Genomic DNA, 23,792 nt, shown 5'->3' with positions numbered 1-23,792 from the left:
ATTCACGGCTTGAAAAAGGCTAAGAACAGCTGTGAAATGTTCTGATTGCCTTATAGCAGGCCCCTACAGCTCCTATACAACAAGAGAACCAGGACAAAATTGAGGCTAGCTGACAGCAGGCATAGACATTCCAGGACTGCACTTGTTCACAAGTTCATCTCTGCCAGAACTTAAAGTTAGTAAAGACAAGTAACTGCTTCCCAGTGCACTTTTTCCACTCCTTCCTCTCCCTGGTAGCGTAAACATCCAAACGAAACGCGGGTGGTGCTGTGGTCTAAACCACTGAGCCTCTTGGGCTTGCCGATCGGAAGGTTGGCTGTTCGAATCCCTGTGACGGAGTGAGCTCCCATTGCTCTGTCCCAGCTCCTGCCAACCTAGCAGTTTGAAAGCATGCCAGTGCAAGTAGATAAATAGGTACCACTGCGGCGGGAAGGTAAATGGCATTTCTGTATGCTCTGGCTTCCGTCACGGTCCTCCGTGCACCAGAAGCAGTTTAGTCATGCTGGCTACATGACCCGGAAAGCTGTCTGTGGACAAACACCGGCTCCCTCGGCCTGAAAGTGAGATGAGTGCTACAACCCCAGAGTTGTCTGCGACTGGACCCAACCGTCCTTAAACATCCAAAATGAGATTGCCATACTCTGAAATTCCTTGACCGAAAGCATTTTCTTCTGCAAGGAGCCGCCAACGGAAGCATCTCACCACACATTTCATATTATAAACCATACCAGAGAGAGTGGAAGAGGAGACGCGAGCTGCTGTTTATCTTCAGCAAAGTGTTGTTCCTCTAGGACAGCTTTCCCCCAACCTAAGTAAGTGAGCTGCCAATGTTTTGCGCTACAGCTCCTGTCTGCTCCAGACTATTTGGACAGCATCATGTTGGTCAAGGAAATTAAGTGTATTAAGAGAATGCGATGTCCTCGTTGCTCCTGGTTCCTGCTGCATATTCTCTTCCCCCACTTAAGCCAGTGCAGAAGAACAAAGGAGAATGTGAGCCCAGAGCCATGCAAGTTTTTCAGGTGGACTTCAGATACAGGTGGACCTCAGCAAACCATGCCACATATACTTTTAATGCCCATCAAATAGCCATTTATTCTGCAGAGGGAGATTCGTATACATAAAAAAGGGGCTATGCTCCTTGCCAGCAAGTTGAATTTACAAGTAGGAAATAAGACAATCATAAGTATGAACTGCATTATCCCATCTTTCTTTCCTAATATTGTTTGCACAAGGCTATTCAGAATGAGAATGTTTGTCTTTCCAGAGAACATTAGTTAATGTAATTTGATTAGAAATGAAATAATTATTACAAGGGCCAGAACTGATTGTTTTCAGAACAACTTAATTCTGGAAGTGTATTTATGGGAAATGGTACTATCAGGCTTTCGGTGCAATCAGAGGCTATTTGCCAGAAATTATTTGTTTAATCTAAAAATACATACTTCGTCAACTGGACTTTTGCCCCTCTTTAGCCACTTCACAGGGTAGCTTTGTGTGGGGTTGGAGGCAATACAGCCACAAGTGTTATGGGCACACACTCTGGAGAGCAAATGCAGTTTCTGTCAACTGCCAATCTCTTTCGGCAAATTGGCACTTTGGAATTTTGATAGAAGGCCACGACAGCATGCCTTCTGTCCACCCTGCTGTGGGTCAGCCTACTCCCACCCACAGACAGAAAGAGGGAAAGCACAAGAAACAAACACATTTAGCTTTTCTAAGGTGTCAGTTCCAGTGAAATTAAAATGGATTCCCTTGAATTTGCTTGATTTTCCAGGGGGGCGGGGGAGGGCGGGAATCAGCAAATTGAAACTTGCAGTGGTTTCAGGAAATGTCACAGATTCAGTGCTTGGTAGCACCACAAAAATCTTTGATCCAAATCATGGGTAATTGTGGTTTTTACACAGGATGCCAAAATCAACAACAAATCACAAAATGCATCTGGGGGCACAGATTCGGCGGTGGTTTGGGAAGGGATCCCTTGTGAGGGAATTATGAGGATTAAGTTCACCATGGATCAAGTGCACTTCAAAGCACACTGGATCCTTGATTTAATCAGTGGTGATGGATGTGTTCTGTGATGTGATTATGATTGGCAGGGCAGGGAACCCAAGGAAACATTGCGCGGTTTCAAGAGCATCTATTTTATTGGATCCAACTTGTGGATCCAACCTCCTCTCTCTCTCTCTCTCTCTCTCTCTCTCTCTCTCTCTCTCTTGCTCTGTCTCTTGACTCCAGTGCACCCTACTCCACCCCCCAACCCCAACTCCTTTGCTCCATTTTTGTCCTTCTGCCTCCAGCTATCCCACATCAGTCCCATTTAACTCAGTAAACTTCCTTATCTTACAATCCTAGCCACAAGAGCTTCCCATCAAGCCAGGATCGTATTGTTTACTAGCATCATTAGTTTCACTAGTATTTTCAGTCTGTCTCCAATTATAAAATGATCACTATATTATTATTAGTAGTAGTAGTAGTAGTAGTAGTAGTAGTATTAGGAGCAATTTGTGATAGATGTTTGGAACAAAACAGTTTCCTTTTACACTCAAATATAGAAAAAAACCTGGTTTGTTCAGCTGCTTTTAGCTGTAAGAAACCTTGATCAAACTAGTTTCAGATCCTGGTTTGTTCAATAACTGTGTGTCTGTTTATTATTTATTTATTTATTTATTTATTTATTTATTTATTTATTTTTCTATACCACCATTCATTCAAAGATTACAGGGTGGTTTGCAATATAAAAACACAAAGAAACTCCATAACATAGTAGCAAAGAAAAACAATATCGCACCTACACAGTTATTTTATTATTTATTAAATTTCATTGCTAAACGAGTTGAAACTAAAAAGCTGTCCTAAGCTGTCATCCAAAAATAACATCAGAACTGGACAGTCTACTTAGCACACAGATAGCAAACATGCTTAGTTCAGTGATGTTGAAGCATTTTGCTGCATGATAAAAGTGTCAAGAGGTGATGTGGGGGGTGGGGACTCTATTAATGTTCAGGTCATGCCTGCTTTTGAAGTGCTACAGCAGAGTCCATTCCTGACAGAGCAAGCCAACCAAAAAAAAAAACCCAATGCAATGTTGTTGTTTATCTAGATGAGTGAAGCAGAGGTCAATGGGCAATTTGAATCTGTTTGTGAATCAGTGTTTAGTGAAGTTGAAGCTCAGGCCATGGATGCCCTCGATCTGCCGGGTTGTTTCCGAACCAGAAGCCACAGTTACTTGCGTGCCATTCAGGCGGGCTACTCACAAGACGACGAATGTATCCCTGCAATGGCATCTTCCAATATCACCTCAACAATCAGGTCAACAACAGGTAAGATTATCTACGTTCTTCCATTTTGCATATGAAAAGTTGGGAAATGTGAAATCTCTTGTGTGAACGGAAGGCAATGTACGCTCTGCGGCCATGACTCATTCTGTGGGAAAGCACTCGACTGAATAACACCTTTTATTTAGCTCCAACATTGGCTTACATTTTGCATCATCTCATAATTAGGAGCCTCAGCTTTCTATGAACCCTGCTCTGCTTTCTGAGCTCGATGGTATAACCAGTGAGAGCTATAGCAAACATTATCCAGAGCTCAGCGCATGCTGCTCCAACATATATTTCTTGTAAAAATGAAAAAGAAAAAAAGGCAACCATAAATTTCAAAACTTTGATTCCTACATGCATGTGTAGGTTTGCAGCTTTCCATCCTTTAGCCCCAAAACACAGTTGACTGAAGCCTTCCCCAATTGCTTTATTGCCCTCGGATTCCCAAAATGGCTTGGATTGAGAGAGGGCAGGGAGAGAGAGGAGAGTTTTAAAAGCACCATCCCTGCTCTAAGCAGCACACAGAAAGTCTTAGGATTCTGCCTAAGATGTACCATCTGCATAATTTTCCCATTATTTGTCATAAATCATCAGCTATCATTATTATGCCACTCATTTGGCATCCACCTGTTGCCTGAGTTGTTCTTTACCAGCTTCTAGAAGCCAGGCAAAGTCCTGTTCTTGTCTTTAACTTGTAATACTCTGTAAATGTCTTTAGTTGTCTCTGCTATGCTGCTGCAGCTTTGGTTTTTGTCTGATGTGTGAGTTTATTGTAACTATTGTGGATAAATGATGTGATCACAATTTGTTTTGTAAGGCACATTTAAAATAAATCCATTTGTGTACACGGTGGACAGTCAGGTATTTTTCGTTACCTCACCTCAGACCTGGGCTTGCTGATCTGACTGCTTGACACTTAGGTGGGCCTTATTGCTCTAGTACAGACTGTATGTCTGGTCTTCCTCCCATTCCTGATAGTATAAGGTGCCACACTTAAAGGGAGGGGAGAATGATACCATGGAGTGGAAGGAAGAGAAAGTTGCCCTGTGCCATATATACATATGGTCTCTGTCTCTCTCTCTCTCTCTCTCTCTCTGTGTGTGTGTGTGTGTGTGTGTACACCCGCTCTTCCACAACACATTTAAGAGGGCATTGGATGTCAGTCTACCTAAAACCTGGTTAAAGGGGAACATTTTCTTCTGGGACCTAAAGGTGTATGTCTCTGAGCACAAATCAAAGTGTTGGTGCTGACCTTGAAAGCCCTAAATGGCCTCGGCCCAGTATACCTGAAGGAGCATCTCCACCCCCACCATTCAGCCCAGACACTGAGGTCCAGTTCCGAGGGCTTTCTGGTGGTTCCCTCATTGCGAGAAGTGGGGTTACAAGGAACCAGGCAGAGGGCCTTCTTGGTAGTGGCGCCTGCCCTGTGGAACGCCCTCCCATCCGATGTCAAGGAAATAAACAACTATCTGATTTTTAGAAGCCATCTGAAGGCAACCCTGTATCCAGAAGTTTTTAATGCTTGGTGTTTTTATTATGTTGTAAGCCGCCAAGAGTGGCTGGGGAAACCCAGCCAGATGGGCGAGGTATAAATAATAAAATTATTATTATATTAATGAAGACATCAGATGAACCTTCCTGAGGAAAGCATTCCACAAACAGGGAGCCACTGCAGAAAAGGCCCGTTCTCATGTTGCCAGCTTCTGGACCTCTCATGGAGGAGGCACTCAAAGAAGGGCCTCAGATGATGAATTCAGGATCTGGGTAGGTTCATATGGAGACAGGCAGTCCTTGAGGTATTCTGAGCAAAAAACCAACAACCTGTCAGTCACTCGCAGGAGCTCTGCTGCTTGTCACCAATGGCAGAAACACTGAAAATAAACTTCAGAAAAGAAGAAAAGGATTGCCACTATGTGTGAGGCAGTGGTAAGATGCACAGACCCATATCCCTAAGGTTGCTACCTGCAAATATCACTCAGTCCCAAGTATAGTCCTTGAATATTTGGGTTGGACTGTGGGATAGGAGACGCACTGTAAGTCTATATAAGGCACCACCAAGCCAAAATCTCATTTATTTGAATCCCATTTATTTCTCTGTCTTGATGCTTCAGTTTTATGCCTTGTATAAAATTGTATCCCTTGATTAGCTGTCTTCTGCTTAAACAAAGTGGCTCTGACTTTGGGAAAATGCCTAACTCTAACTCTCATTATACACATTTTTTCCCCCGTTTCCTGAACGTATCAGGTAATTTCTTGCTCAAATACTTCATCTTTCTGTCTTATTAAGCTAAGTAAAATGACTCGGGGTGGGGGGGTGGAGTGGGACCATCATTCCAAACATCACCAGATTTAGAAGGCTGAAAATCAGGATTGGCTTGCAGGCACTGTAACTTGTAACTACGGTACTTGAATTATCTGTAACGTTGCACAAATCAGCTCTTGGTTTCTGGGAGAATGCTAGAATGAGTAAAATATTCAAATGGAATATATATCAAATGTCAAAAGAAGTGTAACTATTATGCACTACAGTGTTAAATGAAACTTTCAATTTCCAAAACAAGTTATTAGCTTCTAAATGATGGAGTAACCATTTAATATTTGTGCATTTGAAATGCAGTGGACAGCAGTTTCTTTGCATATTATTTTCACACTTCAAATGACCATTTACTTATTAATCTGAAGCAAACCAAATTAAATATAGTGCAGCGTGTTAGAAATAATTTGATATATAGAGTGTCTTTTGTGTAAAAGGCAGAAAGGTCAGAAACTAATTTTTAAAAAATTGTAGCAAATGGGCTCCTTTGAATATTTAGGAAATTTAATAATGTATCAGATTTAATTGTATTTTTATTTCATTTTTTACTAATATGGCAAATCATAGAAGTGGTTTCGTAGAACTGTAAAATTGTTGCTTGGTGAAACAGGATAACGCTTGCCGATTCTGAAGTTGTAACCCATGTGACTGCACTAATATTTTAATATATAATCTACCCAGAAATAGCAAACATGCTGCATTTGTAGGAAGTCACACATATAATTCAAGCAGAATGCATGCTGTCTCGTCTCATGTTTCTGTACACAGAAACCAGATTGTGCATAAACAAGTCCCCAGAGGCAGGGGAGTGTTTTGCCATCACTGCTGATCTCTACCCATGCAAAAATGCTACAGATTCATGCCTGAGAAGGTCACATAACCTCCCAGGTGTCATAAGTGCAGGCCAATCAAGATACACATGTTGCTTTCAGGAGCAAGTGATGGAGGATGTGAGATCCAGCTGGAATCTCAAACCAGCTATGGGATATACTGGTGCTCAAGGAGCCAAATGTGTCCTGGATATCTTCATCAACTGCTGTCGTTACATTTTTGACGTTTGAAACATCTGATTGCCTGCCACTGCCTTACACTTATCCATTTCTCACAGTGGCACTGGTTTCTATTTGACCATGTGGCGTTTGCCCTCCTGGGTGGGTGATATCATGCTGGGTCATAAGGAAAGGGTTAAATGAGTGTGAAGTGATTGGCCAGTGGGAACCCAAGGGGAGGAGTTAGAGTTAGAGTTAGTGTTGTTGGGATGTCAGTTGGGTGTTAGAGAAGAGAGAGGGAGGATAAGTCTGTGGGTTGGGATAGTTTTATGTGAGAGAGCGAGAGAATCTGTTAAGAGGAGTCAGATAGACAGTGGGGATAATCCGTTAGAAGTTATTAGGAAGGTATAGGCCGGTAAAGAAACTAAGATTAAGAAACTGACAAGAAAAATTATCTGAAACCATAAACTTGTTAATGCTCATAAAATAACCTTGTTTATTTGTTTTAATGTTAACAACTGTCTGGACTCCGTGTGTACCCGAGAGAAACGGGTTGGTGGCAGTGGGGAAGCAATCAAAGTGGTGGCACAGGGATCAATAGACCGTCAAACGTCCGGGGACCCTGTGTGATCGTCACAGACCACGTTAGGCAAATATCTGCCTATCAGTATTGGAAGGTTTTTGTGATAGGAATTATTATTTCTAAATCATTTTCACTGTGGCACCATGGGAATAAGTGGAAAAACATTACGTTCCAAAGGGACTTTCTAATGTTACTGAGTCCTAGAGAGCTGAAACTATCTTCTTTGGGTTGAAAAGACAAGGTTTCCTGGAGTTGCAGCCATTTGAACCAGCTGCCTTAATATGTCCCCCACCCTGGCTTTTTTAGTTGACCTAAGTTTCTAAGCAGGGGAAAACTACCTGTTCAGAAATATCACAGACCTCGCTGGACTGCACGATTCCTTTATTTTTTTAATCCCACCTTTCAAGATAAAGACAAACCCCACAAGGCAGTTTGCAAGTAACCTCAACATTCCTTAATAAAATCACAATGAACTAAATCATAGAGAGGGGGGAGGTTGATTGTAGAGGATCCAGAAAAAACTAATTTGGGGGAGCAAAGGTCTGGCAGAGATCACCATTTAGGGGGCAAGAATTTAATACATGTGATACAGCCTCAATGTGTCGTTATTGAAAACCAGAGGAGTAACTGGCGTAGCTGGAAAGAGCTATCTCTGTTAATCAGAATGGTTCTTAATTCCTGGTAAACTTACATGGGATTTCAGCCATCTTAAAAAGCGAAAGCAACAAGAAATCTAAGGAGAACTCTTTGGTACTATAGGAAATAAATGAGTTTTGTAGTGCATCTTGAAAACTGTCAAAGAGGTCCTGACAAACTATCAAGAAGAATGAGTCCCGAAGGAAAAACCCCAAATGAAAAAGCTCAGCTTCTGGCCTCTTCAATTTTGATCCTAGGACCGATAGCAGGAGTGTTGCAGCTGATTTCAGCTGCATTAGTGGGATACGACTTGAAAGGCTGTTTGTAAAACAAACACCCTCGACCATTCTTGGCTTGCAGTTAAAAGGTTATTGAGAAAGAGCTGGGAACTTTTGCTCTTGGGGTTGATAAAGTGAACAGTAGCTAGATAGCCTCCTGGAAACTGCGCAAGGTTATGCCCCATGGAATTATGCAGATCAATTTCAATCAGTCATCTCGCTGACCCCATAAAACCAGCTGTTATGAGGTCAGCGCTTTGGGGGCATCAGACTCTTCTAACTGTAGGTGAATAGCAGGGAACATTTTTTTTCTAAATGCCTTGATTCACACAGACACTTTTAGCTACTAAATACTTTTATGAATGTAATTATATATCTGCCTGCATTTCTAAATCCAGTTGAGTCGAAGCATGATCACACAGCAGGAGGGAACATGACACTGCTGGAATCGCAAGGCCCTCAAATATTTCGTTCAAGGTCGCTCGAAATCCACAGTGCTGGATGTGGCTTTGTCACAAGTGACACTTATTCTAACGATACCTTAAGGATATCTTTACAGGAGGTGCAATTAATCACTGGAACATTATGAGTGCCTAAGAGAATATATTCTGTATACATTCATAGAGCTTTTCCTCTTCCTCTTCTGTTGAGAAAAACGATGCTGCCTTCATAGATTTTACCTCAAAATCCAACATTTGAATGCCTTAGACTTGTTGGCACTTCTTTTGGCAGTCATCAAATGTAGGATCTCACTGTCATCCAACTGTCAAATGAAGCTTTTCAGTGGTTCCTTGTGGACAGGTTTCCCAAAAGACAGCTTGGCTGCTGCTGCTGCTGATGATGATGATCTTCTGCCATGTGCAGCCGTAAGGTGTCAGGGCTGGTTCAGCTGCTGGTCAGCACAGAGGCTCAGGAATGAGCAGTAAAACTGATTCTTTATTCAAGGAAACAGAATACAAATAGAGAAAACTGCGGCGAGACTGGCCCCAGTAAAGCAGTTGCCAGAACTGATGATCTTGGGTCTCACACCTCCTCCCCTTCTGGCTGTTTTCCCTTCAGTCTTAAACTCCACTGAGGAGGGGCCTCCTGTGAGCTATGGGCTTGTTGTCCTGCTACATGCAAAAGTCTGAGTCCTTGGAGACCAGGAGGGATGGGAGCTGAATACAATAGGACTGGCAAGCTCCTGTGAATCTGTTGCAGCCTCAGCCCCCTCCTTTTCCTCCTCAGCTGCCTGTCCTACATCTGCAGTGTTTTCTGCCTCTTCTTCTCTCTCACTCAAGCCCATTGCTTGTTCAGCATCCAACTATTCTGCGTCCGTTCCTCCTCCTCCTCCTCCTCTGACCTGTCTCAACACCTGGCTTGGAGCCTTCCCCTTCTGAGGCTTCCTTAGGGGGTTCTCCTGCTGGAACCATTCCTCATCATCCAGCCAGACATAAGGGAAGATGGAGTGAGCGGACTCCTTGAATGTGCTCCAGAATCCTTTGTGATGTACAATGACACATGACAGACAAGTAGTGATTTCTTGGCAGAGAAATCCAAGTGACAAGTGTTCAGGAGGGCTGGTCGCAGCCCCCAAGTCCTTGCCTCTTATTGGCTTAGCAGGCACTGCCCTCCCTAGCCGGGGAGCCTGACAAGGCTAGAGGTGGACACAGCACCAAGTGCCCATCACACACACACCCCGGCCACACCAGAAGATGCCAGCCTCCCCGAACCCGCCGCAGCTTTGCCATTCAGCAAGGGCCACCCACCCAGAGTCCCAGGGGAGCGGATATTCTCAAAGGAGAATTTTGTGGATTTGGGCGAGCAATTTCATTACAGCTTTCGTTTTGCAAAAACATGAAATTTGGTGTTAAAATTCCTGACATCCTTGTGATCACTGCATGTGTGCATTTAAGGGAATAATAAAAAAAAAGAACAATAAAATGAATACATACCACCAGGGTCTCCACTGCTATGATTCACTCTGCGACTCTGCTTAATTAGTGCTGCTGGAACTCTAAGGAATTAGGTTGACACTTTATCCTCTGCAAAAAGGATAGAAAGCCTGTGTGACACAGTGTTTATAGATTTTGAGGTTGTGCCAGCTTTTGCTGCACAGAACGTTAAATTCTGTTTCCTATCAGATAGAAATATGGATTGTCTAGAGGGAGAAAGGGGTAGGGGGACACAAAGAAGCTGCTGTCAATAATTCGCTTCAGGATGCTAACTGCTTGCTGCACTATAATTTATTGTTAATTATCAGAACTAAAATAGAAGCCTTTTTTGTCATCCGTTGAACATACCTTGAGTCTAGTGTTGCCCACATCTCTCCCCCCCCCCTCTCTCTCTCTCTCTCTCTCACTATAATACAAGTATCCAGGTGGGTGACCTTGAGATCTTATTTGATTTAAAACTTTTGAAAAGCAGCATTAACTACACGGCATACACAAATATTACCCTTTACGCTAAGTGTTCCTGTGCTGGCAAATGGAGTTTATTTTTGTGCAATGCGCGGCACAGCTTTTCGATGGACTTAACAGATTTTACAAATTTGTAGAATCGTAACGCCCTTTGAAGAAGAAACAAACAATGCTAGTTTAACCTATTTAACCAGTGTTAAGATACGTGCACCAAGATCTGGCTGGTGAGCATATGAATATGTGAATTTTATCCTATCCTCTGAACATCTTTGACTTTCCTCCTTCTTTGGCTTCCTCTTTGTGCCTCACCTGGCTATCCCATTCCTGTTAAGAATACCCAACATTAGGGTTGCCATATGTCTGGGGAAACCACTTTTGAGGGGCCAACATGCCCATCCGGACAGATTTTTACATTTTAAAGGAAATGTCTGGGTTGGGGGGGGGGAGTTGGGCTCCGGTGGTTTGGGCTGCTTGGGCTCAGGCTGCTCTGCCCTCCTTGGCCGCTGCCAGTCCGAGCTGGGGAAAGGGGTGCATGGGCGTGGCATTGGCCGCCACCCACTCACCTCTTTCCAAGGCCTGGGCTGTTGGGTAGGGTTGTTCTTCAAGGTATGGCAACCCTACCAAGGTATGGCAACATTACAGTGGTACCTCGGGTTTAGAACTTAATTTGTTCTGGAGGTCTGTACTTAACCTGAAACTGTTCTTAACCTGAAGCACCACTTTAGCTAATGGGGCCTCCTGCTGCCGCCGTGCCACCAGAGCACGATTTCTGTTCTCATCCTGAAGGAAAGTTCTTAACCTGAAGCACTATTTCCGGGTTACCGGAGCCTGTAAGCCAGATAGGAAAGACAGCATATGGATGATTCATGTAAAGGTCTATTCATACTATATTAATACAGTGGTATCTCAGGTTAAGAACTTAATTCGTTCTGGAGGTCCGTTCTTAACCTGAAATCGTTCTTAACCTGAGGTACCACTTTAGCTAATGGGGCCTCCTGCTGCCACTGGGCTGCTGCCGTGCAATTTCTGTTCTCATCCTGAGGTGAAGTTCTTAACCCAAGGTACTATTTCTGGGTTAGCGGAGTCTGTAACCTGAAGTGTATGTAACCTGAAGTGTATGTAACCCGAGGTACCACTGTATTTCCCTTTTCCTCCCAAAGGCCTACAGCTCTCACAATCTCTTGCAGCCCCACTATTTTTCCTCCATACAAATGCTGCCAAGATACAGATTTCTCTCTCTCACACACACATATGAATGGGTGAAGTTAGATTTCTTAGTATTAATACGTCACTAACAATTAACTTAATTATTAAATTGGTAGGAAAATGGTAATAGCGCATAGTTTACGCCATCGTATTGTTCTGTTATGAATCACCTTCCATAGAAATTTCAAGGTAATTGTCGTTCGTACGATGAGAACAACTTAATATAGGTTTAAAAGCAAGACTGGGGAAAAAAATAGCTGAAGATAGGTTTGAAACAATACCAAGGCATACCCAAGGCACGCACGCACACAAAACAATCCAGCCAGCTGGTGAAAATGGAAAGTTCAAATAGTGGGTGCTTGCCATATCTTAGCAGAAATGCTCTTTCACAAAACAGGGGAAGCCACGCTGAAAGCCCTGCTCTGAGTCATGTGTTCTAGAGGCCTGTTATGCGAATAACAAAGCTAAATGAGAACAAAATTAACATACCCCTTCCCACCTCTGCTTTTAAAAAAGGCTGGCGTGTAGAAGGAACAAAATTCTTCTCAGTTAGCCAGACAAAACAGGGGAAGAAGAACATCAGGAGCCCACCGTGGTGAAGCTGGGTCATCTGTTTGGACCCTGTGGGTCATTTCCATTTGGAATAAATATCTGAGCTTTTCTTCGAACATGTTATCATTTCTTAAACCATTATTTAATGTAGCAGCAGAATCAGAAGGTACATGAATGGATGGTGAGTTAACCACTGAGAGCAAAAGAATAACATAAAAGTCATGAAAGATATGTAAGGACAAGAATGGGAAGCAATGGATTACAATTAGGAGTTTTATTCGACTGAGTAATCCCAAACTCGTGATAAATTTATGAATAACTAATTATGGGGTGTTAAATCTCTGTTACTGTTCAAATCTGTGCTCAGGAAACAAAACACTACGCTAATTTATAATATATATATAGTATAAAATTAAATTTGTATATATTTATATATTATATTAATTTAATCCTCTGGTATAAGCATCTGGTATCTATCTGGTAACACAAACATCTACATAAACAGGAACGTTTTTGCCATATAGTAAAAACACCGTAAGAGAGGAGGCCAACTGCATCTCCTGTTCCAAAGTGTTCCACAAGTTAGGTTGCAGAATTTCATTGTGGACATTTCAAAACAGAGGACAGAAATGTCTTAAGTACAGCTTTTGAGTGACTGTCTGTGAGATGAATAATTCATGTTGTAGTCCTCCTGTCATTTATATGGGTTTGAGCCACGCTCCTCAATTTATGGAAAGAGCCAAGGTCCAGCCGAGGGTCCCACTGGAGGAAATGGGGGAGGTGATATTTGTTGATTCCCTCTTCCTTCTGCAGTCATACCCCACACTGTTCTAGACAGTCCCACAGGAGAACACAAGAGGAAGACAGAGTTCCACTTACAAGTACACTTAAGCAAACCTTATCTGTGTTTTTCCTGCTTCCCTTTTCCTTAAAAAGGAAAGAAAAGGCAAGCAGATTGTGAAAGAAGATGTCTCTGACTTCCTTTTTTAAAAAAAAACCCACAAAAACCCAACAACCCACATGTCTCTGTGGAGTATAAGAATATTTTCCCTAAAATGAGACAGGACGTCATAGAAGAATCTTAAAAGGGGTCATTATTTAATTAGAAAATGACATATTTACAGCTAAAACTGTCATAACTAAAAAAAAAATTGAATTTGCTTTCTAAAGTACAGCCATAAATCAGAGTGAGTGAGTTCCATGTCTGTACTGAACATGAGACATTTATAAATCAGTGAGGTAAATCCTATTTACCTCCCATTTGTTGGGAAATGTCTGAAAATCTCCCCGCTTTTCACCTTGGAGCACGCCAAATTATAAACTTGCTTAAATAGTTTCCCCAACTATTAAGGTCAGAACTTTGCTGAGGTATGAATGGTTCTGTTTGGTTCCATGCTTTTTGTGCAGATGGATATAATCCAGGAAATGTAGCTCTTTGTACTCAGAGAAACTACGTGTAAGATCTAAGGTACGATTAACCTCTTCCAGGGACTCATCTCACCTTTTGTTCACACTTGCCAAGAAAATGGAGATTTAATTGAAAATTCTGATTGCTGCAACTTAATCTTGGGCGAAGGGGAAGTTCTCTCTGACTGAAACGCAAGCCCTCCTGGCTGTCTCGTAAGTGATGCTTGCTATATATTGCCGCCCCCACCTCCCTGCCACCTTGCACGGCGACAACAATTTGAAGGCAAGGCACAAATGAGCCTTTGATGAATGAGGCTTGTTACATAGAAAATGCAATACGTTCCCCATGCCTTTTTAGCAAGAGGTAGTAAGTGAAATCCAAGTGAAATTTTATCTCTGTCAGCCCAGATAGTTTCCACTTAGGCTTGTGTTTGTATTGATTCATAGGAAGAAAGGTGATTACTGCTTCCAAGTAAGAGGGGATTTATGGGGAGATTAGAACGCTGCATGTCTTTGAGGGCTTTCATGAATGTGACCTCCACTTGGCTAAAACTCCAGTTAAAACTGCCGCCATGGTGCTTTCCTGTCTAGTATGTGGATATTTTGGTGCGTTTGGATAAACTTGAACAGAGCTACAACATATACAGTGGTACCTCGGGTTAAGTACTTAATTCGTTCCGGAGGTCCGTACTTAACCTGAAACTGTTCTTAACCTGAAGCACCACTTTAGCTAATGGGGCCTCCTGCTGCTGCCGCGCCGTCGGAGCACGATTTCTGTTCTCATCCTGAAGCAAAGTTCTTAACCTGAGGTAATATTTCTGGGTTAGCGGAGTCTGTAACCTGAAGCGTATGTAACCCGAGGTACCACTGTAAACCGGTTTAAAGTGCAGGACATGTATAACACCAGTTTGGGCAGAGCCATCTGATTTCTTTCTGAGCCACTTCCACCAAACAGAAGAGCGAACACAGGGAATGAGAGTCGGCTGCATGTTATACAAGCCCAAGAACATGAGCGACCTTGTATATCCCACCACACCTTTACAGCAATCTCTCGTTGCCAATTCTCTTGACATGGTGTGAAATATCCACAAGAACTCCTTTTTGTGGGTGATTCCTATGCCGGAATACAAGCAAATGCAGTTCTGCAAACTGCAGCTCGTTGAAACGCCAACAATCGAGGATTGTTGCAGAACTGAAAAACAAAACAGGAAAACTCATCCATGGGACTGTTAGAAAGCAAACTGATCCCATCTTACATTGCTTTGCTACCAGTTAGAACTCAACATCTTCCTTTAATCATCACTAAGGGGCTAAGCAGAGTCTGTTTAAATCTAAGCAACCGTTTACATAGGGAGGGTGTTCTGTGTTTTATTCTTAAATCTTCCTGTATCCCAACTTTTTTGTGTTCTTCATCAGCTGCAAATGATTATATCCCCCCCTCCCCGATATATATCTTCCTATTTTAATTATCAAGCCACACAATGAGTTCACACACATTTCAAAGTATTCAGTTCAGAATTGCTTGCATGCTAAGCCAAGGGTTGCAAGGCAACTCCACCTTGTCCATTCTTCTAGATCAGAGCCAATGTAACATAGCTAAAATGTTAACTCTTTCCCAGTATGATTCAAGGATTATCTGAGATTTCAGTATTGCAGGGCATTGGACTAGATGAACTTTGGGAGTCCCTTCAAATTCAATGGTACTATGATTGTTATGCTAACACAGTCCCAGTGATATCCATGAGGCTGCACCATAAACAGAGACTGTGCTTTGCCATGTTCTCTGTACAAACCAAAACCATTGCACGGATGAATTATTCTTCTGGGTACTTTGTTCTTTTTGTCAGCAAACAATTCGCTTATGTAATTCTAGCCCACCATAGACTTCCATGGACTGCAAGTGTTGTATCTGAGGTAAACAATCCAATTCTGATCTAGAGTTTTGAGGAAATTGTTTTGCAGTTTCTTTTATGAATGTATATTCTGTATATATTGCGGCTGGTGAGTGCGAAAGCATTGCATAACCTTTAGCTTTGCTATGGTAAGGTTCAAACAGTGAAAAGCAGGACAGAAAAGTTGTTGAGCCAAAAACTGACACTGCTGACATGGGTTTTCCTGGACATTCTAGCAATTTCCACCCGGACACTGCTTCTGACTGCAGTATTCCAGAGATGTCTGGGAACCTCTGGACGTATGGCAACCAGTAGCGGTTATGGTTATGATTACTACCAAGACAGATCAACTTTAACTGAACCAAATGCACATACTTTGTATGTGCCACTGAATTATTTCATATATGACATTTCATCTATGGGAGAAGCCGGGGGAAGGAGAGACATAGATGCCCCGTTACACCATTATGTGTAGGAAGTGTGCAAATGTCACTTGTTTAAGTTTTTGGAAGCCATTGTATACTTATAGGCAGAATTGTCAGCAATAGTATGGAGCTGAAAATAGGCTACTGTGTTACATGAAAATGTGTACCCACTTACAAAAAAAAAAGGCCTCCCTGTTTTGCTCAGGGTGGGGGCAGAAAATAGACGGATTCTCTGTCACTTCCAGGATGCCTTCTGGCAACAATGCAAAGAATAACATTATACCTCACAGCATGACATTACATGTCGCAGAAGCCACGGTGCCTGCAACCATGACAGAGGGCTCATCTGATAACGTCAAGAGTGGCAAGATTGGCAGCGTGGCAGCAGCAGTGTGGGCAGAGGCAGCAGCCCTGCAGGATGCATCCAGAGGTGGGTTGGAATGAATGGGTCTGGGAGGGCAGGGTTATGGGGTGAGTGGGCCATTGAGAGTACAGTAGTTGGTTGGATTAAGAGAAGGTTGAGTTTAGGGGACGGGGTGACCTTTAGTGGTTAGAGAAGCCTGGGGTGGGTGGAATTGAGGCAGTGTTTTTGCAGCCTTTCTGAGCTTGTGTCCATCCTAAGACCACCTGCATCCTAAACACTATTAGAACAAAGGAGCAGCTGTTTCCAAATCAGATTGGGGTGATGGACTGAATAGGAGGGCAGACCTTCCAGCAGAGTCCAAGCCACTCTGAATCACAATAGTCTGCTATCAAACTATTCATGTCTTGGCCAGTGGTGATGATGCAGCGTCACCCATTCCAGAGCCCTGCCTTTTCATGGAATGATGTGCCCCCTTCCAAGACTGCCACCCACACATATGTCCACAATGGGGGCCCACCCCACTCTCATGGTAGCCTCTAAAGCAGGCTTCCGCAAACTTGGCCCTCCAGATGTTTTTGGCCTACAACTCCCATGCTCCCTAGCTAGCAGGACCAGTGGTCAGGGATGATGGGACTTGTAGTCTCAAAACATTTGGAGGGCCGAGTTTGAGGAAGCCTGCTCTAAAGTAAGGGATTGGGTGATCCAGGAGAAGTGGAATGCTCCTGATAACATGAAGGAGTCGAGATCATGGAAGTTCTGGCTGCAGATATCTTTGCCACATCACCAGGTTGTAGAGAATGTAAAGGTCAAAAACCTGGTTCACATTTTTGAAGGTATCTGGTGTGTGTTCTCAGAAGAAGAAGAAGAATGACTTGGAGGCCTCCTGAACTTCTCAAGCCCAGCCCAGGACATTTATAAATCTTGAGTGGAAAGGACACGATGCACAGGTGTTTTGGTGCACATGCATGTGTGTCACTCTCTCTACTGAAGGAAGAGATCAGTGAGCACACACCTGGCCACCTGACTGGGTGACTAGCAGGAGAAGCGGGAGAAGCTAAGACTCAGTAGCCTGTCCTTGAGAGCACCCCATCTATAGCAGGTAGCGTTGGCAGCAACAACAGGGAGGCTGCGGAGGACAGCCCACAGACATCTAGAAAGCTATAGGGCCTTGGGCCTCCCATCAGCTCCAGCAAACATACCCAATGGTCTGGCATGATGAGAGCTGTGGCCCACAATATATGGGTGACCGCAGATTTCCCCCAACTCTGCTCCACTGCATACCTTATCATGTAAGCCAAAGCTGTTCTGCAGTGCAGTTTATTATACTGTAAGCAGTATAATGCTATGCAGTTGGTGTTTTTGAGGCTATTGATAAACTATAGGGCTTATATCTGCCTAACTCTGCTTATCAGATCTGTCTGATATTCTTGCATTTTAACTTGTGCAGATTTTTCTACTTAAAATTCATTTCAGTCGTCCTTTCCTTTCTGCAGTAACGTCTTGGTGAAGCAAAAAGATTTCCCTCAACACCAGTGTGAGTGTTTTTATGTTTAATATTACACAATTGCAGCTTTCTTCATCACATGTACTTAACTATGGGGAACACATAGTGAACACAACTTGGCCTTGAACAGATTTCATTTTACTGACTGACCTGTAACAGAACTTTGAACAACAACTAACTTAACATAGGAAAAGCATTGTTTGTAAATTTCCTTTTTAAAAATGTACCTTTAACTTTTAGCAACTTTAAGTTCAGCTTGAAAAGTTCTTGTTTGACCAGTTTTAAGTTATCCACATCCTTAATTTTTCATCTCATTTTTTTCCAAACAGGACTTACACAAATGGGATAAGGAAGCCATTCATGAAAGCAGTACAGAAGACCTGCACATTGTTCCTGTGGTGGAAAGACAAGAGAGATTATTTAAAACCAAAAATTAAAAGTGGATCAATGTTTAATTTTGTATATAAAAATAAAATAAAATTACATTTTCTGCTACTTGTTTTATTGTTAAGAAATAGAATTTTTTTAAATGGCTGACTAATTCAAGTCATAGATAGGCCATTAAATTAACATAATAAATTAACCCACTATCATACTTCAGTGAAAATACATTTCAATTTATGTTGTGATTATGATTTATGATGCAATTAAAAACAATTATTATTAACCATCAGTAGTTCTTGATAAATAAATATACCCATTTTTAAAATGTGTGTGTTAATGATGTGACCATTTCGGATGCAAGTTTTAAAAATAATTACTTCATTATTTATATTTAATGATGCTAATATTTTACTGCCATTTCTTTAAAGAGAAATAAATGACATTACTGCACAATCGATACATTGTCTAGTATTTGTTAGGGGTTGGATTTGGTTGGATTCTGAAGCAAAACACACCACTTTGAAGGGATTGGGGATTTGTCTGAGGTGAAGTAGGATACTGGTGGGGTGCCGTGAACCGAAGGTGGAAAATCTGGAACACCTTGCAGTACCTTACTGATCTGAACACGGAATACGTTTCACAGAAGTATCTGCTGAAAGCAAAATTATGCCTCTAAGGTTGGAGGGAAAGTTGCTTTGCGCTTGACAGGTCTAACCTGTAATCAAAGGAAATTATTATACCATGGCTCCGCTGACCCGGTGCTTTGGGATACTGATGTCAAAGTAATAGTTTTGCTGTCTGGTGATTATTGCCATTTGTTAGTTCGGTCTCCTAGGACCACTAGCATTTAATAAGGCTGCAGCACTTTCCTGGCCACCCTTAACTGCTGTCTCCGCTGTTTACAAGAGTCAAAGGGGTGGGGAAAGGACAGCATGATGGACCCAATTCAGCACTCCTGCTGGTGTGTTTGCATCACACCAATTTGGCTGCCAATTTACCACATTCTCTCAGTAAACAATATTGCAGGCAAGCACCGCCATCGCACCCGGCCAACCGCTACTGCTTCAGCGTTGTAACATTGAGCGAGTTCTCGTAGAGTGAAGCGGAGGCTTGTAAAAATGATTTTACGTTTCGCCAGTACAAGTTTACCTCATTCCAAAACTTATACCGCCAGTCTCTTATTTACTCACCCTTTCCTCACCCCCTCCAGTTCTTATTGTCTTTTTCAAATCTACCTCTTGATTTTGTTTCGGAGTTGCCTGCTTTTTCTTTTTTTGGTCTATGGATGGGTTGATTGTTCTAATTAGTTGTAGTCGGCGTTATTCCTCCTCCCTCTTTGCCTTAGAATAGCTCCATCTCTGAGCCTGTATAACTTGATTCATTTTACTTATCTATCATAATATGTATCTCCTGCTTTTGTGGCGAGGGAAGTTACACGCATGCCACTATCACTTAGTGCTGTAGCATATATTGTTGGAAGTGTGCAGTGCACAAGCACTCACCCTGAGTTCTGCTTCATCCCTTTGTCCGTCTCAAGCAATTTGTTTTATTTATCAGTCATAAACTGCCTGTCCTATAACTTCTTTATTTGTGCGGTATTTCTCACACACTATATGTCTGCACAGGGCTGTCAGGCTGTATGCAAGCAGTCACAGTTGTGAGCAGATAAGCAGAATACAATACAGATTTTAATTTCCTTTTAGGATTCAGCTACATTAGTAAATAAACAACGATTTGAATGTGCTATAAGCATGCAACACCAGATGGTGCCAGAGAGCAGAAATTTTTGTACGTTTTTTTCCATAGTTGTTTTTTTTAAAAAAATGTTATAGCAATCTAATTTTTTTCTGGTCTTGCAGCGGTGCTGCATTAGCTATTTGAGTTCTACCCATCACAAAACTCAAACACGCAGCCTTCACTGCTACAAGCGGGTGCACCAAGCAGGACACTGAGGAGAAGTCAGATTGCTTAATAGAGAAACTGAAGAGGAGAGCTTTCCGATGTGCTTTTGGACAATTTGGTTGAGGAGGAAGATTGCCTCACCAGCCCTCAAAGCTCCTGTCACCACCACAAAGATGCAGCAATATTCCAGTGGTGGGCACGGGGCCTCCATTGCCAAGGGCTTGTGCCTCCAATGCCATTCCTATGGCAGAAGCCCACAACAATGACAAATTCTGGGTTGTCACAGAAGTGGCAGAGCATGGATCTTTTTGAGTCGGCAGCAAATCCCACCTCTGCCAGCTGCCTGCATTGTAGGGGCAGCTAAGCAGGAAGAAGGTTTCATGAGCAACACACCAGCCACAGCCTTAGAAGGCACCTGCATAGAAACATCACTGGTGTCTCTTGCTCAGGGAAGAGTCAGAGGAGGCGCACAGCAAGAGCAGGATGAGTGCAGGGCACAGCACAATTGAGAAACACACATCCCCCCACTCTCAAAAAACTTCACACACATAAACACAAAGCAAGTGGCTATGAAAGATAGGGGGCGAAGAAAATATGGGTCCAGAAGATGAATATTTCCTCTGTGTGGCAGCACAGTGAGACAGTGTTATGGCACAGTGCCCCCCCCCCACCTCACAAAAGGCTGTTTCTGTGCAAAAAAGGAGAAAAAGAAGCCAGCCTCCTTCTCATACCAAAATCTTTTGCTTGATCTGTTTGCAATACCATCCCTAGGAGCACAACCACTGAACTTCTGAGTGCAAAACCGCAGGGTGGAAAGCAAATCCCTTTCAGTTCTCCCCAATGAAACTTCGAACGTGCCTAGCAGAAAAGACAATGAACCTATTTGCCTTTAGTTTGGCGGGTTTCTTATCTAGCGGCACTTCTCTCACATGCATGCTGCTTTCGTCCAAATTGACTATACAACAATAGGCAAGGTTAAGCACATTGTTTTATGACCATACCGAGCCTATAAAGTGCAAGGAAATCATGGCAGCTGTTCTTCTGAAATTTCGCAGAAGGGGCTTCCAGTTCTGCAAATTTCATCCAATTATGCCAAAAAAACCTCGCAAAGCTGTAGATTATTCCTTTTGACTCTATTACTTCTTCCTGTGGGGTGGCATGTCTCTCTCCCCCCCCACCCCATAGAATCTTTGGGGGTCTCCTCTTTATCTATAGCAACAGAGACGATGGGGGGGGGGACTGTGTCAGCAACTCTTTACACAAGCACCAAGTCGTCTGAATTCCTCCTCCTGTTGCTCCTGATGAATGACAGCATCTCCACATTAGTTGTGGCAAAGCGGTTCTCTTTCTGTGTACTGTACTAACTGTGCTGAAGAGTAGTTTGTGAACGGACAAGCTATTTGCAAGATGGCCACCTTCCAAGGTCCTGTTCAGTGAGCCTCTGTTCCCTCATTCTTCTCTTTTTGAGATTTCTGTACATTTGAGTCCTACAAAGAGGTCAGGCACCTTGCTTGCAGTGGGACTCTGTGTTGGTTTCTTTTCCATTTTGCTTGTTGCATTCTATTAAGACAATACTGAGACTAAGGAAGAGAAAGGTGATATAGCGAATGCCACTTCCTTGGCCAGTTGTAAACAATAAGACAGGCAAGAGGGGGCTGGCTGAGGGCAGATGAGATTGTTGGGGCAATGCCCCCATTTGACCTAGTGGACCAGCCTCCAGGAACCTGACCAAAACACAGAAATTGGGAAGAACAATGTGGTTATACCCACCTGACTGGAAAGTTCTTATCTGAGGACATTCAGGATCGATTGAAACAAGTGGAAGGCTATCCATTGCTGTGTATGACCTCTAGCACCAGAGGCAGGAATGCTGGACTAGGTGAGGGTTTTTGGCTCTGATGCAGCAGAGCTCCTTTTAAATGGTACCTGCCAATTTCCATCCTTTATTTCAAAAAGCTGCCTACCTGGGAACCCGAGGAAGGAACAAAGCAGCTCCAGGTTATGCTGGAAAAGGCTGAAAAGGAGTTACAGAAAAAGGGAACTACTGTACACTACATATCATATTTCAACAAGTGGATCCTCAGCAGAATACAGTCTGCTTTCCTATCAGAAAGATGGGGCGGGGGGAAACTAGGGAAGAAGTTCATCTGTCAATCATCTTTTTAGACAAATCTTACTCTTGCAGGTTTGCATATGAGTAATGAACCACACAGGATTTGTTTATTTTTGTCCGCTGCCCAACAAAACAAGTCTGTGTTCCAGTGGGCACTCTTTTAAAAATACATGCTTAAGTTAGCCACTTTTATTCTGAAGGAAAAATTTAAGAGCTCTCAATCTCACATTCGTTTCCTGCCAACCACCTCACTGCCCCAGTGAGCCTTGTTGGGAGACAATGAGTAGCTGAGGGTGGTTTTTGGCAGGAAGCTGACACAGAGGACTGGTCCAGAGCAGGTTACTTTAATTAATTAATTGATTGATTGATTGATTGATTGATTGATTGATTGATTAAATTAAATTAAATTTCTATACAGCCCTTAATCCAAAGACCACAGGCAATGTGTTTAAGGCAATGGTTCGTTTAGTTGTGTGCTTCCCCATGTGTAGGACTAAAGACCAGTAAATAAAATTTGAGGAAGAAGAAAACACAACCATTTAAAACCATTTTCCAAAGTTCTGGGTCCAAGTCAACAGTTCCAAAATACTAGCTGTATCTTTCAAAACTTCAGTCCAGTTTGTTTCTAGGCTGCCATTTTGTCTTCTGCTTGGTGTCTTTTGTGGCAAGTGCGAGCGAGTGGGAGAATCTTCACCAGCTATGCTGTGCCTGGCATAGACCAGTTTCCGTCCAACTTTCTGTACAAATAAAACGTGGAGTACTTTTCCGCATGGAGATTATACCATGAATTGTTCTAACATAACTATGCATGCTTTGCTGGGCGAGATAGCATTATTATGTGGGTTGGGCAAATAAATCAGACCTGCTTCATGTGAATAACAGTAACAGTAGATATTTGTTTTCAAGGCTTTCTTCTGTGCTCCGTACTCTGCTCTTCTGTATAATCAACCTCAGTGCCCTTTGCAAGGTGCCTATGTAGTAGTAGGGGTGCCACCAACTGTCTTCCCAGGCATTCCTCGTCTTATCTCTGGGTCTTATTAGTCACCAAATAGGTAGTTTAAACTGGGTGGGATAAAACCATCCTCATTAGTGGGCATCCCATTTCCTAGTCCAGTAGCAAAAACAGTTTCAAGTAGTATGTTTCATCTTTTGACTATTTCCCCATCTCATAAATCACAAGGAAGCTTTTAATTCACTGTCCTCTCTCTTCCCTCTTTTTGCCACCCCTCCTTCCATTTCCTCCATAGTTGAAAATTAGACGGGTTCTGGGTGTTGGGAAGCTGGGTTTGTTACAGGATCGTTGCAACCTGTCGTTAATCCACTTGGTCATTGCATAATTCATTCCAGCACTGAATTGAGGGGAGGGAAAGAATTATACCTTCCTTCTTGGGCCATTTGTGGGAGCACCAACAAGCACATGTGTTTCATTCCTTGTTTCTGGCCTCCCATCTTTGCTTAAACTTAGATGCAGGCATTCTCTCCTAGCTGCTTTTCCCCTTCACTGGGGCTGAGGGTTCTCATTTG

At 42.7% G+C, this 23,792-nt stretch overlaps 1 protein-coding gene and 2 long non-coding RNA genes across 17 annotated transcripts in view; 2 read left to right on the top strand and 1 right to left on the bottom strand.

Moving 5' to 3' along the window:
* The window catches only part of DLGAP2 (DLG associated protein 2), a 401,938-nt gene that overhangs the window by 336,628 nt on the left and 41,518 nt on the right, over positions 1-23,792 (top strand). For all 15 annotated transcript variants that reach the window (XM_080999011.1, XM_080999012.1, XM_080999003.1 and 12 more), the window contains one exon: positions 3,101-3,320. In XM_080999011.1, the coding sequence (XP_080855137.1) occupies positions 3,101-3,320 (220 nt within the window). The remainder of the gene's footprint in view (positions 1-3,100; positions 3,321-23,792) is intronic.
* LOC308473791 lies at positions 8,900-23,715 on the bottom strand. The gene is made up of 3 exons (XR_013984324.1): positions 23,647-23,715; positions 18,206-18,262; positions 8,900-10,144 (listed from the first exon to the last, which is right to left on the bottom strand). It is a non-coding gene; the product is annotated as an uncharacterized lncRNA (long non-coding RNA).
* Positions 13,027-18,359, top strand: LOC308473709. The gene is made up of 4 exons (XR_013984227.1): positions 13,027-13,897; positions 16,247-16,431; positions 17,859-17,899; positions 18,199-18,359. It is a non-coding gene; the product is annotated as an uncharacterized lncRNA (long non-coding RNA).

This window comes from Podarcis pityusensis, assembly GCF_964106645.2.
Source record: "Podarcis pityusensis genome assembly, chromosome: 3".
Taxonomy (NCBI): Eukaryota; Metazoa; Chordata; class Lepidosauria; order Squamata; family Lacertidae; genus Podarcis; species Podarcis pityusensis.
This window is presented reverse-complemented; position numbering and strand designations above follow the sequence as displayed.